This window comes from Parasteatoda tepidariorum, chromosome 11 (assembly GCF_982258835.1).
Source record: "Parasteatoda tepidariorum strain Cologne lab strain chromosome 11, Ptep-v5.0, whole genome shotgun sequence".
NCBI lineage: Eukaryota > Metazoa > Arthropoda > Arachnida > Araneae > Theridiidae > Parasteatoda > Parasteatoda tepidariorum.
In genome coordinates this window covers 48,195,649-48,210,972 of record NC_141765.1, presented here as the reverse complement: position 1 = coordinate 48,210,972, position 15,324 = coordinate 48,195,649, and the positions used below count along the sequence as shown (strand labels likewise).

Here is a 15,324-nt window from a genome sequence, read left to right as displayed (position 1 = left end):
TTGTCCGCATTTATGTAATTTACTAGTTCGTAAAATACTAAACGGTATTTCTACCACGCAAATTAAAATTTAAATTTATGAGCATATGCTTAACAATTTTAGACTTCTAACATTTTCGCTTAAAAGAAAAATTTAAAGCATAAATTAAAGATTTACAGATAAAAAATGTAATTATAGACTCAACATATAATTATCATAAAGTAAATTACAATAATTATGTTATGAATACTGAAGTGAAATTTTTAAATATTTTCTTTTTACATGTATTTAAATCGTGTTTTTCTATTAATTATTTTATCATATATTTATTAACATATTATGCAGAAATATTTTTTTTCTTTTTTGTTTTTATTAAGTCTATACAATTTTAAATAAATAAATTTTTCTTAGACCCCAAATTTCTTTGGTTCCAAGGAAAAATTAGAGCGGACAAAGAGTATTGCTCAACTGAATTAAATACAATTTTCCTGGCATTAAAAAATTTAAAATTTCATTAAGTTCCGATGTTTTCCTTAGGTGTTTAAAATTTCTTTGACTTGGAAATTAAAAATTTCTCTTTATTTAGAAACTAAAAAATTCTCCAACATTTTTAAAGAGTAAAAATTTCCCAGACTTTTCCCTGTCAGTCAGTTGTTCAAATGAATGAAGATCTCGTGAGAATACTAAATTACCTTTCGAAAAACAATTGATAGATAACTCGCTTTTTTTAAACAATATATAGCCCCTTTTTATATAGGGTAGTGGGCATTTGTATTATTGCTGGGGGGGGAGGTTTTGCAAAAAACTTGCTTTATAATTAGCTTCAAATTCCATATATAAATGGAAAGTTTTTATATTTTTGTCATGAAAAGTCAGGTAAAAAGATGGGAAGATTGACCTTGTAAAACCACTCCCGATTGAATTTGCAACTAAACTTCATGACTTGTCCACAATAACTTACTTTTGCGTCATCTGAATTTCCGTTAAAAAGTGAGCAACCTGTACGAGTTAAGTCACGTGGCGGATAACATTGCGTCACTTCCGACGGCGTGGTCGAATTGTTTGTTCCGTATATTTCACACGATTGACTCGGAGAAGCACTTCTTTCTCTTTTCCATTGACCAGCGAACATGAACACTAGGATAACGATTGTCTGGGCTCTGGCTCATCTTTTTTCTACCGCGCTTTCTTACAATATAGATACAAAATTTCCAATTATTTTTAAAGGTTCTCCTGATAGTTATTTTGGATACACTGTTGCTCTTCATAGAAATAGAAATGGACCTATGTAAGTAAATTTATATTAAAAATTTTTTACATCTTTAATTCTTAAAATATGAATATTTTATTTGATGATATCTTTTAGTTATATTTTTGCTACTTTAAGAATTTTCAAAACTAATTAAAGAATAAACTTATATATTTTATCTTTTATTATAAGTATAAATTTCTTAACTATTATTATATATGTACCCGGTTGCAGAAACCCTCCAGCAGCTGCAGATTATTAGCAAATTATTTTTCATCTAAGCTTTCCTTTCATTTTTGAAAAGTAAACAAATAAAAAGGGAAAATTGCCCATTTCAAACTTCTCTAAACTTATTTCGAATAAAAATTACAAAGCTGAATAACTCCGTAAAAAACTATAAAGATTTTTTTTTCTCCTGTCTCTTGATTACAGACTTGACTATATAAGGATCACTGTATAAAATTCAATTTAAATTTGAACACTGTTTTTATGTATAAAAAATAGAAAAAATTTTCTTTTTAATGTCGCTCAAATGCGTTAAGCAATTTTTTTTTTCTTATTTTCACACCTTTAATTACTATATTTTAGACTAATTATGTTTTGAAAACTTTCCAAAAATTTTAATTAAAAAGAAGGGGGGAAAAACGAATATAAAGATTACTAACGTCTTTCAACTAATAAAATATACCCAAGGTAGATACTTTTCTATCTTTTGGGGGTTAAAAATCATTTTAAATAAAAATATTTTATTTTAGCCTCATTCATCACGGATTTGGTTTTTATAAAACATTGTTTCACATTTTTTAATGTTTTACATTTTGGCCATTTAGTATCTTTTATCCATAATTAGTTATACAAAACCGAAACAAATACTGTTTTTTTATTGCCCAATATAAAAGTTAGAATTTTTGTTTCATCATAGTTTTTATTGGCCTATACTTTTTATTTCAAAGAAAAGAAGTACCTTGTAGCGAATAGGTATAAATTGTTTACTATTGATTTCTGGTCTTTGCAAACAGTGGTATCAGGATTTGTGACCACATGAGTGGCGTCAATATTTTTGTGATAGTCGGTCAGAGTGTCTCCTCAACGAAAGACGTTGCTTTGGTCAATTTTTGGGACAAATTATCAATAAAAGAGTTTATCCGAGGTTCATAATCAGTATTTTATTTTTGTGATTTTAAATGTCTGTTCTTTAGGATCTGAAATTGTTAAGGGTCAGCAAAAAAAAATTTTTTTTCTATAATAGAGCCGACACGAAACCCTTATGTCGAGGCTTTTATCCCTCTTCCGATGGTGACATCTCTAGGATGAAACTAATCAAATAAATTCAAGAAATACATTTGGAGATTCCTAAACATTATCTTGTTATCTGAAAAGTGCCAATAAAATAAGTTTTTAAAAACTTATTTTATTGACACTTTTCAGATAAGTTAAGCACGTTAAGTGCAATAAATTTCACTTGCTGACTTCGATTTTAAGCTTTCAGGTTTATAAATCCTTAGACAACTTTAGTTACCACGACCCCATCTTGTTTTAGATATCTTTAATTTTTTTTCTAGTCTTTCTTCCCTTTTGCGTCGAATTATTATATATTTTTACCTTGAGATTGGCGTATTATAGTCACATCAGACACTTGTGCTTTTTTCAGGGAATTTGCTTTCTTAACAAAAACACCGTTTCCACAATCTCGAGTCCTTCAGTGATTTTTCTTGTGTGTGTCAGACTAAGTTTACAACATCGTTTGGTAAACTTATATCTTTTGTGCAGTATATATATGAATTATGATATACTTTTTTAAGTTTTGACGCTGAACAGCCTCTCCCTAATCTGTCACCAAACTCTACCCGGCTTTTGTGTTATTAAATCAGGGTTGGTTGGTTCAAACCACGCATTAAACCAAATTTTCCCTGTATATTAATTTATTTAATGCTTCAGTATGTTAGGAAGCATATTGTAAACTTGAAGTTCTATTATATGTTTTTTTTTAAATAAAGAAAAAAGTTTTTTTATTCTTTTTTCTTTTAATTAAACCATTAGTACTAAAACATACTTTAGCTATTTTATATGCATTCCATTTGTCGCTTTTATTTCTTTTGCTTATTCCATTATTTCCAAATATTTTTTTAATTAAAAAAATATTTAATAATTTTTTAATTAAAAAAATATATATGCTGCTTAAATATTTCTTATTAAAATTGGTATTGATTCAATCGATGAAAAAAAAATATTTATTTTACAAAATTTTAAGTATTACTCTAATGTTATAAATTCTATTCTCTTAAATAATGATAATGTTAATAAGGCTGATGTATGACCTTTTCATATCACAAGCAAGCAAGAAGGGTTTACTCTTTTAGATTCATTACTAAAATAACATTAAGATGTTGAGAGTTTATTTGCATGTTAAGTGGAGCTGTAAAGTAATATGTAAACATATTTAAGATATTCATTTCTTTTTTTTATCATGTTAGCCTATTTATAGAACAAAAGTGAATATTTTTAAATTGTTTATTAATTGATAAACATTAGGTAATTGATAGTTACTTCCATGAATTACTTATGAAAGGTTCAGTTACTTTTATCTGAACCTTAAAATATTAATGAACCCTTAGTTTTAACAACAAAAAATATTAGTTTATTTAAAAATTAAAGAAAAATTGAAATCAAGAAACCGGGATCTTTGGTTTTTTGAGCGAAATAATTCATATTTTTTCCAAACCTGCATTAAATTATATGTTGTACTTTCAATCTAATTTATGCAAAGTCAGAAATGAAGATAATCGTCGTCGGGCGCAATTTTTGAGGGGGACGAAATTAAATTAAACAGTCATAATAGCTCCCTAAATTTAACACATAAAAAAAAAATTTGCTGAATACCTGCAAAAGATTAATATTTTTTTCTTCTTGTTCTTAATTTAAAGGAATTTAAATCGATAATTCATGGAAAACAGCCCCCTACCAGCGACGCCCATGGCAATGAAGTTTTAACTAATTTCTTTTTAAGTAACGGTGTATATTTTTCCCATTTGTGATAACTTAAGCGAATAAGTTAGCCAACGAAGAAATGTGTCGTTTTATTAATCTATGTTATTTTGCTGGATTTTTTTTAAATGTTTATTTTTCTAAAATTGAGTTGTTGTTTTTTTAATTTTTTTTTTTAATCCAGTTTAACTTCTAAAAATTTTCCGTCATTTTTGCTTTTCAATCATGGCATTTTTTAAAAATCAGACAATAAAGTATTTTAAATAGCACATGAAATACTATCACAGCGCAGCACTTTGCGACCTTAACCAGCAACAAATGAACCTTTCTCTTTCTACGTATGAGGTCGAGTACCCATAAGGCCAAGGTTAAGTTCACCAACATTAAGGAATCCAATCCACCTTGATTTTAAATTTCAGGATTGATGACTTTCACTTGAAAGGATAGTACGAACGGATGAAGAATTTTTAAGATGGGAGCCTTACTGTTTCATGTTTGAGAATAGTCATAAAAGAAGACGTTTAAAAAGAAAATAATAATATACATGTTTTGTTTAGTCTGTGGGCGATAAGTGGTATAGAAGCAACAAAAATGAATAATAAATGACGGATTTTTTTTCTTGTTTTAACCCTTTGACTCAAATGGGACACCGGTGTCCCTTGTATATATTTTTTTCTGACGCCCTAATTACAAGCCAAAGTAAATTTTGGTGCTTTTTAATAATGAAAAGATATATAATAATTACTAAAAAAACTGTTTGATTATCGAAATTATATTTGTACTGAAATATAAAATCCAAGAAAAGTGGTTTCAGATGGGACACCGGTGTCCCCTGAATATATTTTTTTCTGACGCTCTAATTACTAGCCAAAATAAATTTTAGTACTTTTTAATAATAAAAGGCTGTCTAATAGTTACTAAAAAAATCTGTTTGATTATCGAAATTATATTTGTACTGAAATATAAAATCCAAGAAAAGTGATTTCAGATGGGACACCGGTGTCCCTTGTATATGTTTTTTTTTCTGACTCCCTAATTACAAGCCAAATAAGTTTTGGTGCTTTTTAATAATAAAAAGCTGTCTAATAATTACTAAAAAAATCTATTTGATTATCGAAATTATCTTTGTACTAAAATATAATATCCAAAAAAAGTGGTTTAAACATTTTTTTTTTATTCATACTCAAAAATTTATCAATCATTGATTTTGAAAATTAAGGAAATTTCAATAATGAATAACAGTTCCTCTTAGATTTAAATAACTGCAAATAAGTGCAAATTTGAAAAATTATTGTTTGGAAGTGATCCGTGTTTGGAAAATTTGACCTTTAACGCAGAAAAAGTTACCAGAGTTTCATTCTATATTTGATAACCTTAACTTATAAATATGCTAAATATAGTATTTTTCACTTATTTTGATCTAAATTAATACAAAATAATGGTAAAAGTATGAAAAATATGAAACATAAATTCTGCGTCAAAGGGTTAAGATTTTAAAAAAATTAAATTTTACTTCATATTTTATTAATGCTAAATATTTATTGGAATAAGATATTGATATGATTTCGGTAGTAAATACAGTTATACTCGTTTAAGAAGTTCACGTTTGAAAAGTTATGCTGTTTAAGTTATTTATTATTCCCGTTACGAATTGAATGTTACATTGGTAATTTACTTCTAAAATAAACATTGCTTACTGTGAGAGGCTTATGAGCAGTTTGTTTTTATACCGCTTATTTTATATCTTAAGTATTTCTTTATTATTTTGCAAAGCACCGAAATTTAGTATGAAATAAATAATCTCAAGAAACTCATATCGTGATAGATTTCTTGATTAAAAACTGCATTCGCTTCAAAATTCATTCGACTGTTCGGAAATAACAGCCGATATGTTTCTAGCGCTTAAAAACAGGCGCCCATTTCCATGACTTGCCAGACGTGAATGAGAAGAAACAAAAGTGATTTGAAATGTAAAACGTAAAGTTGCCAATGAAAAATGGAGAAATAAAGGCATAATATATAAAGTGAAAATAAATATAGTAAAAATAAATAAAGATACCTTTATTTTTCGTTGGCAGTTTTACGTTTTATTTTTCAAACGAAGCATAGTATATATATATAAATTATGCTTCCAGGGAATAGTTTGTTCTTATTGCTTTTTTTTTCGGGTTCAAAATTTAAATAAAACCAGTGAGGAAGAATTATGTTATTATAAGCAATTTTAAAAATTGCCTCTTTCATAAATCATTTTGCCCTTTGCATTCTTCTTGCCCTTCTAGTTTTTTGTTACTTCCGTCATTCCTGGTTATGTGTGTTGCATGATGCCTATGTAAGTATATATATATATATATATATATAAAGAAGCAATTTTAAGTTTTCCTTCGAATCAAATCTTTGGAACACAGTGGACTAGTGTGTGGTTTTTTGTGAATTGACAAATCTTAGTCCGTAAGTTTATTCTCTATTATCATATTATCAAAAAAACCTGTGATGCGTCAGAGGTGAAATCACCGGTTAAAAACCTTGTTCCTTGCTGTGACGTAGCTCATGACGTCACGAGCTTTCTCACCGCAGAAAGTTTACTTTCTTCTAAGTAAACGTTGAATATTGGACATCTGTGACGCTTAAGTTCCATTGAAGCGGCAATGACTAATTTTAATATTTCATAAGTCACGATTGTTTTCTTACAGTAGGGCAAGGAAGATGGAAAACCACTTTTAAAATTATTGATAATATTTTATTTTCATGTTTTTCTAATTTGTCTTTTATTATTATGTTTTCAAAATATACATATTACTGAGCTTGTATAGTATATATATATATATATATATATATATATATATATATATATATATATATATATATATATATATATATATATATATATATATATATATATATATATATATATATATATATATAATTTGGTAAGTTGGAACTAAAACTGTTAAAAAAATAAATCTTTTGATAATAATTACTTCTATTTAATGGTTTTAAAACCATGGATGGGATATTATTATAAAGAATTTAAATAATTTTATTATAAAGATAATATTATAAGAATTTTTTCGTGAAAAAATGTAAGTTTTTCACACAGACTATAAGGGGTTTTTGAGTATTATGCTGTTATTTAGTCGAAATTATGGAAATTTCTAAAGTAACTATCTGAAAACATTACTATTGAACAGTTTGATGCAAATGGGAATGTATGTGACCTATCCTCATATTGTCCCCAGCCCTTCAAATTCTCCAAATCACTCTCTTCAGTCATACAAAAAGAAACTAATTTTAATATTTTGAAAATTATTTATTGGTTGATACTATTACCTTGTAAATTTAAACATACTAAAATAACTAAACAAATATTTATTAAACTATATTGTAACAAAATCTGATATATAGTTAATAAAGTAAATTATTAACAGAATGTTAAATTTAAATTCGTTTCTATTTTGTATGAGTAATATTTAGAATATAAGGGAAAATAGAAAACATTTAAGGAAATGAAATGTTGCCAAACTACTCTGACAATTGCACATAAAAAACTGAAGAATATATTGTCCTCTTCCAGGAAAACTATCTTTTTAAGGCCTCAGATTCAAGTATAAACAACGAAAAAATTATAAAGACTGGAATTTTGTAATAAAACAACTATACAAATAAATGGAAAAAAATTGAAAGTTTTTGATTAATATTGGCTTCCATTTCTCATATAGTTGTTTTTTTTTCCCCCATTTTATTTTTTACTATTGTTGAGCTTGAATCTACAATAAATATTTCTATGGCATAAAATTGAATTGTTTCCCACCCCAAGCTACAATTATTTTAAAACTGACATTTTTAGTCTTTTTTTCTATCTTTTTTTCTTCTTTTTTTGTTGAAATATACAAGTTTAAAAACTTTTCGGGGGTTTGCATAAATGTTGCGAAAAACTTCTGGGGGAGTTAAGAAACATCATCAGGATTAAAGTTGCATAGAAATCCTATACCCGGAAAAGTCGTCATATGCTGCTAGGGCCGCTTCTCTATTATGAACTGTTTTTTGCTGCTACGTACGAGACATTTCCGGACATTGGTTTCTATGCAGTTTTAATCCTGATGATGTGCCCTTACTCCCCTAAAATTAGTCTTAAAATTTATGTGATTCTTGGTATATTTATCGTTTTTAAACTTTAAATTTCGACAAAAAATGGACTAAAAATGTAATTTAAAGTAAAAATGTAATTCTGCAGTTTAAGAAGAAAAACTAATTACAAATTTGAAATCCCACACTAGAATTAGGCAACATCAAGTATTTGTATAAACGCGACAACAAACTTGTTCCCCAGCGTTATTTTTTAAAATAAACTTTTCATTTTGCTTGTAAAAAATTGCTTCTAAAGAATTTTTTTTTTTTGAAGTATATGAAGTCAAATAAAATCCATCATTGATTTTTAAATACAGTTCATACTTTAAGCGAATAAAATATTTAGATTTGATTAATCCTATCAATATACGAGCCATTTACTGTGTTATGTATAAGAAACATGAATACAAGAAAAAAAAAAGAAAACAGGGATGGGAAAAAAAAAAATCCGTGCTTTTTCATTGTGGAAAGGGTTTACATTTTAACTTACTTTTTTTTACTTTCAGGGGTCTGTCCAGACATTTTGTGACAGATCCGTTTTTGTAAAAATGTGAAAAAATTACTCGTAATTTGTGAATATAAAATAAACGTTAAGTCACATTCTTTCAACCAGGGTCCTGTTTTTGTGAATTTCTGCAAATAGGGTCCTGTTATTGCAAAAATCTTTTTCAAGGAGTTTTTAAATTGTAAAGACATACAAGATTATGCTCAACACTGCGAAATTATAATTTAAGAAAATTAAATTTTAAAAAATAAACAGCAATTGCTGCCATTAAATTAGAGATGCAACATTCAAATATTTGGTATTTAGCCTATACTGCTGAAAGCAGAATATTAATTTCGGACGAATAAAGGTAGAAGCGCCTGCCGAAGACAAAACTTAGTTTCTTTACATTTGTCTTTCTTTCTCCCCCCCCCCCTTCCTGGAAGAGGCTTATTCGATTAACAAAACAATAATACAGATAATCAAATTTGTGAAGGGTCCGATTAAAAGATAAATTATTGGGTCCGTTTTTATAAAAAGATATTTTGTGACGGGTCCGTTAACGGACCCAAATTTCTTCTAAACAGACCCCTGACTTTAAAAATATTTTATGTAATTATACAAATTATTTGAAAATTAGGCTATGGGATTTTAGTTAATTAAAACATTCTATAAATATATTTTACCACATCCCTCACGATAATAATTATATCAAAGCAATTCCAAAAAGTATGAAACGTTATTGCCTAACTGTAAGATCTTTAGTTTTGGTAGTTTGGGAAAAAAATAGCGGCAGAAAAGTTTTTCACCTCACACCTCATTTTTCATGCTTTAATCGTTACACAAACTACTGAACTGATGAAGAAAAAAGAAGAGGAAAAAAAAACGGTGAAATTTTTAAACGATATCATCTCCCAAGTTTTTATGCCTGGAATGTCAAAATCGTCAATTCACACTATCTTTTATTTATGTACTTAAAGCTATCTTATAGTAATAACATAGATGAAGCATATTTAAAAGACCGACAAAACAGTTTTGATCAATTTTATCTATAATGAATAATACATTGCCTTAAACAACTTAAGATTATATCCGTTGATTTTTCTTGATGTTTGTTAGTATTTGCCTTCAAAAGGTATATTGCCCTTTTTTGGCCAAAATATTTATATCATAAGTTCGATATGAGAGTCGTTTTCACAATTCAGTGTTATTTGGAAATCGAGGAAGGTGAAAATAAATTTTGTAATATGAGAAAGTATAATTTTTTAAGGGTACATAGTTTATCATATATAATTCGTATGTGTAGTTCTTCATATGTAAGTTCTTAAATAATTAATATTTGAATGTTTTTCATATAGCTCTTTCTTTTTATTTTAATTATTTTTAGTTGGTACATTTTTGGCCCAATGAAATAAAAATTGCATTCTCTATTAGAAAAATCCGTATTACTTTTGCAAATTATGGACAAAAAATCATCACAAACAACATTAATATTAATGATAACAAATATTTTTTTTTTTCAAATGAAAAACCTTGAAAATAATGTACTTGTAACTAACAAACATTATTATAAACCTGAAGAGAAAATATCTGCGAGTAAAAACTCATAAAATGTTTTCATGTAACTGAATCCATAAAATTTTCTGAAAATTTCTCTCTAAGTTTTGTAATATGCCTAAAAGTAACTGTTATGGTGTTACGTTAATGACGATTGATAGATGTATTTGCTCTTCTAGCCACTGCTGATTTAAAATCTCGTAAATCATTCATATTATAACCAAAGTAAGTAACCAGTTAGAAGCTGCATCTAAAGTTAATTTTTTTTATAAAAGAGTCTTACTATATCTCATTGTTCAACATCGGTTTTAGAGGCTGATTCCATAGATTGTTGTTTAAGAAATTAATATAAGATTGTTTCTTTCAATTATTGAGTAGAAAGGACATACTATTGACACTTTTTATTTTAAGAGTTGAAAATTATTTTTTTAATATTTTGAATGTATTAATGAATAGTTGAAATTCAATGTTGCTACTTTTGGTTTTAAAATTAAAGAAAAAATATTTTTTTTAAATAATTTTTTAATATTTGGTTTTAAAAATCGTTAGATTCTATTACACACCAGATTTTAATTATATTGTTAAAAACTAAAAGAGGTTATAATATTGATAAAATTAAGATGACAAGAAAATGATATGCTATTTTATTTCTTTACCGATTTAAGGAAAAAATTAGAAAAAACATTGTCTTAAAATCATCTGAATTTTCCCTTTCAAGAGTTAAAATTTTTGAAATATGTTTTGATTGTATTGTTAATATGCCGAAAGCATACGCATGCGATATGTTTTGTGGAAATTATTTTTGCATTATATTTGCATGACATTATTATGATTTCTTTCTTTTTTCGCTGCCTTATCAAGGACACGAAGACAATCTTTGGGGATACAAGATTTTCAAGGCTGTAAACATGTAATGCGTAATATTGAAAATGACGGATTTTTGTTTCCAGTTTTTAGCGAAGAAATTTTTCATAAAAGGATGATTTAATGTTAAAAAGAATACATAAAACTTAGTTATTACGAATATATCTCAGATTTCAACGGGAATTTTTCATAAATTTCCAGATTTTTTTTTTAAACTCAAAACTATTTGTAAAAATTTTATTCCCTTTGAAAGGTTTAAAAACTCTCGTTTGGTTCAACATTGTATGTGGATAGAGAATATAAAGAGATGCAATGTGAGGTTCTTCATATATTTTGCCGTCAACTTGAATTACACAATTGTAATAACTGACAGATGTTTTTTGTGCAAATCATTGAATGAACTCTCTACAAATGGTCCACTAACTTTCTTATCTCCGACCCCCAAAAATGTTACTATTCTCTTATCGATCCCCTTCTTTAAAAAAAGATTTAAAAAAAGGAAGAAGAAAAAAATTACCTGTTTCCTAATTATTTTTATTTTATTTTGACAGATCAAATTTTTGCATAAATCAAAGAGAAGTATGTGCGTGATGACGCTTAACAATATTAATTAGCAGTGTTTGGTTCGAAATTTGTTAATTTTTGTCTTAAGATGGGAGTTTCACGTTCAATTTATAAAAAATAAAATTAACTTGACTCAAGTAAAATAGTTCAGTCTCGCATGAATTTACTTAAGATAGGATAAAATACTTAGATAGGAGTTAACTTAAGATAGGAGTTCCACATTCAATTTATAAAAATAAAATTAACTTGATTCAAGTAAAATAGTTCAGTCTCGTATGAATTTACTGTATGTTTCAAAGTCTAGTGCTTGTGCCATCTTGGAGCAAAACGGAGAAAGAATCATTTCTCACAAGTAAAACTCTTATGCGAAATGTGCGTGTACTGTTTGTTCCATTGAGACACGGAGACAACGCGACGTCTGCAATCTTTTTTCTTTGTTTTATATAGCAATTAATGTTATTGGAAATAACTTAATGGCCATTCAAGTAGCCTCAAAATAAATGACTAGTTCGAATTTAGCAAATTAAAATCTATCATATAGGCTTGTTTGATAGCAAGATTTTAAAGTGCACTATGAGTTCCCTATGAGATATTTTTCTAACAAATTTGTTTTGAAATGTTTCGCCTTATTGAAGGTTTTCATAAAATCTAATCAAAATCTGATACGTCAGTTCTTTAATGCGATACTTTTTTATGCAATATAATCATTCAATTACTAAAAATAGATAATTAAATATTCATGTGTAATGAAACGATGAAATACTTTTTGAGTTAATAAATTAACTGATTAAAAATGAATTATTATTTTTCAAATTATATTGGTAATTTGATTTTTCGCTATCTTTAAATTAATGTTTTTAGTATGCATGAATGAAATCTTCATAATTATTTATATTGGCTTATCAAATTTTATTTTCATATCCACTTTTTAAAACAATTTTTTCAAGGTTTTAATTTTCATAAATATTTTACATACACTAGAGCTATTCATTTTTATATCTGTTAACCTTATATCTCGTAACTTGAATGAATTTTGGATTCACTTTTCAAAGGAGCTGTCGTACAACTGTCGTCACTTTAATATAGATCAGAATCTTATCGTTTTCAACCGTCAGCTAGTGAAATTTATTATCTTCTTCCTTTTAACAACTCAGTCTCTTGTCTTTATTGAGATATAAAATACATGAATTTATTAATGTAGACATTGTAGACTCTGTTAACATTACGATACACAAATTTATGAAGAAAAAGAAAGAAAAATATCTTGTATTTTTCTCTTAATATTTTGTCCATATATGAATTGCGTTATTTTGCATGAATTAGTTTGTTATTATGTTGTCAATATTGAAAATATCTGTAAAAAAAAAGAAGAAAAAAACTCTGTTTAAAATGCACAAATTCGTGAGGAAAAAGAAGAAAAATATTCTGAATTTTTTTAAAATATCTTATGCATAGATAAATTGCGTTATTTTGCATAAATTAATTTGTTGTAATGTTGTCAACATTTAAAATATTCGTCAATGAAAATAAAAATACCCTCTACTGCATAACTTCGCTGTATATATTGAGATGCACATATTCATAAAAAAAGAAAAATATCTTGTATTTTTCCTTTAATATGTTGTACATAGATGAACGCTATTTTGCATGAATTAATCTGTTATTCTGTTGTCAACATTGGAAATATTTGTAAATAAAAATAAATAAATATTTTCTTTTAATTTGTTAATAATATGTAACTAAGTTTTATCAGTAAAATGACATTTTTAACAAATTTATGAAATTTGAATGAGTTGAAAAATTGCCCCGAGGATTTATTTCGAGGTGTGTCTCGATTTTACTTGATTCAAAATAAAATCTATGTCTTCAATAAGAGGAAAAATACACGAAATAATTCCATATCTGTCATAAAAATAATAATATATAGTCTTAATTCAATATAAATCATAATAATAAAAAATATAGTAATATTTCATTATAAATCATAATATACTTAAAAATATATTTATAGTTTCATATAAATGTATATAAACATTTTCATTTTATATTAATTCCTTACTTTAAACTGTTATTAATATTCACTATAAATTTGACCATTCTTGTATTATGTAAATACTAGGTATTTCGTAATGACCACCTTTCATATACATTTAGAGAAGTATTGTTAAAAAAGGTATTCGTAAAACATATATACTATGTGGGTCGAAATTAATATCTAAGAGTGAGCGAAAAAAAAAGCATTATTAATTTCAGCATATCCTTATAATCTTTAACATATCCATTTTAATTTTGTGAAGCATGTATTTCAGCATATTCATATAATTTTCAACATATCCATTTTAATTTTGTCTCAAGTATAGTTTCTACACCATTTAATTTTTTTAACTTAAGTTCGTAATGTTGTACGATTTTAATTTTAATTTGGCGCAATATAGCAAGCTTCTGTGACATTTAACTCCACAATTTTTGTAAAATTGTCCAGGATTACACATAAAAAATTCAAAACTTTATATGAAATGCCCCTCGTGCTGAGCCTCTTTATCTCGTGTTCAGCCTTTTAATGAGTTGGGAAATTTACAAGATTTGTGTAAATTTTAGTTTTTTAATTCTTTCCCACTTTATAAAGCATTTTACAATAACCGTAGTAGTTGGTATCCCTGAGAAAAGTCACTGTGAAAACGTCATTGAAAACGGTTGCCTTACGGAGAAAGCCTTATTTCGTAGAATTTTAAAGGACCATTGTTATTTGTGCCAGGCGTCAAACATAAGCATTTTCATCCTAATAATTAAGAAGTGATTAGTAAGACACAAAATAATCACCAATGCACACTTGGTACAAAAACTATTGTTATATATAAATAGATGTTTTTTTAAATATCTTTTTTCTTTAATATTTTTCTTACGTTTTTTTTCTTAAATATTTTATGATGTTTAATTTTGACCCCTGAAACTATAATAATAATAAAAAATAGATAAATCATCTATGTAATAGTTTTATATGAAAAACATATACTAAAAATTTCAATCCATACCCGCCAGATTTTAATTTTTTAAAATGGGCTGTTAAAACTTCTCGTAATATTTGACTGATTTACCTCGAATATTAAGATTCCGATATATATATTCGTTAATTTAATTCGTTCTCTTAATTAAATTCGTTAATTTTGATAAAATTTTTCCTTCATTGAAATATTCATTTGTTACTTATTTTTTTTACTTCATTTTAATCCAAGTCTTTAAAAACATACATTAAGGATGTTGCTTTAGTGACTATGATCGCTCTGTGTATGAAACTGAGACTTGAGATTGAATTATTTTTTGTTTGTTTTACAAATTTTTTATATTTAATCTTGGGATAGATCTCGCTTCTATCTCCCCACGATCCCGAGTTGCCCTCTTCCTTCTAGCCTATTTGTTCCTCATATTATTTTTAATTTTGTCTCAGGTATAGTTTCTACACTATATAATTTTATTAACTGGAGTTCGTAATGTTGTACGGTGTTTACTTTTAATTTGG

The 15,324-nt window shown here is 26.8% G+C and overlaps 1 protein-coding gene across 1 annotated transcript in view; it reads left to right on the top strand.

Annotated features, from left to right (window-relative positions):
• The first annotated feature begins 1,023 nt into the window (after positions 1-1,023).
• The window catches only part of LOC107439183 (integrin alpha-9), a 95,305-nt gene continuing 81,004 nt past the window's right edge, over positions 1,024-15,324 (top strand). Inside the window, exon 1 of the mRNA XM_016051687.4 lies at positions 1,024-1,267. Within this exon, the coding sequence (XP_015907173.1) occupies positions 1,110-1,267 (158 nt within the window). The 5' untranslated portion in view covers positions 1,024-1,109. The remainder of the gene's footprint in view (positions 1,268-15,324) is intronic.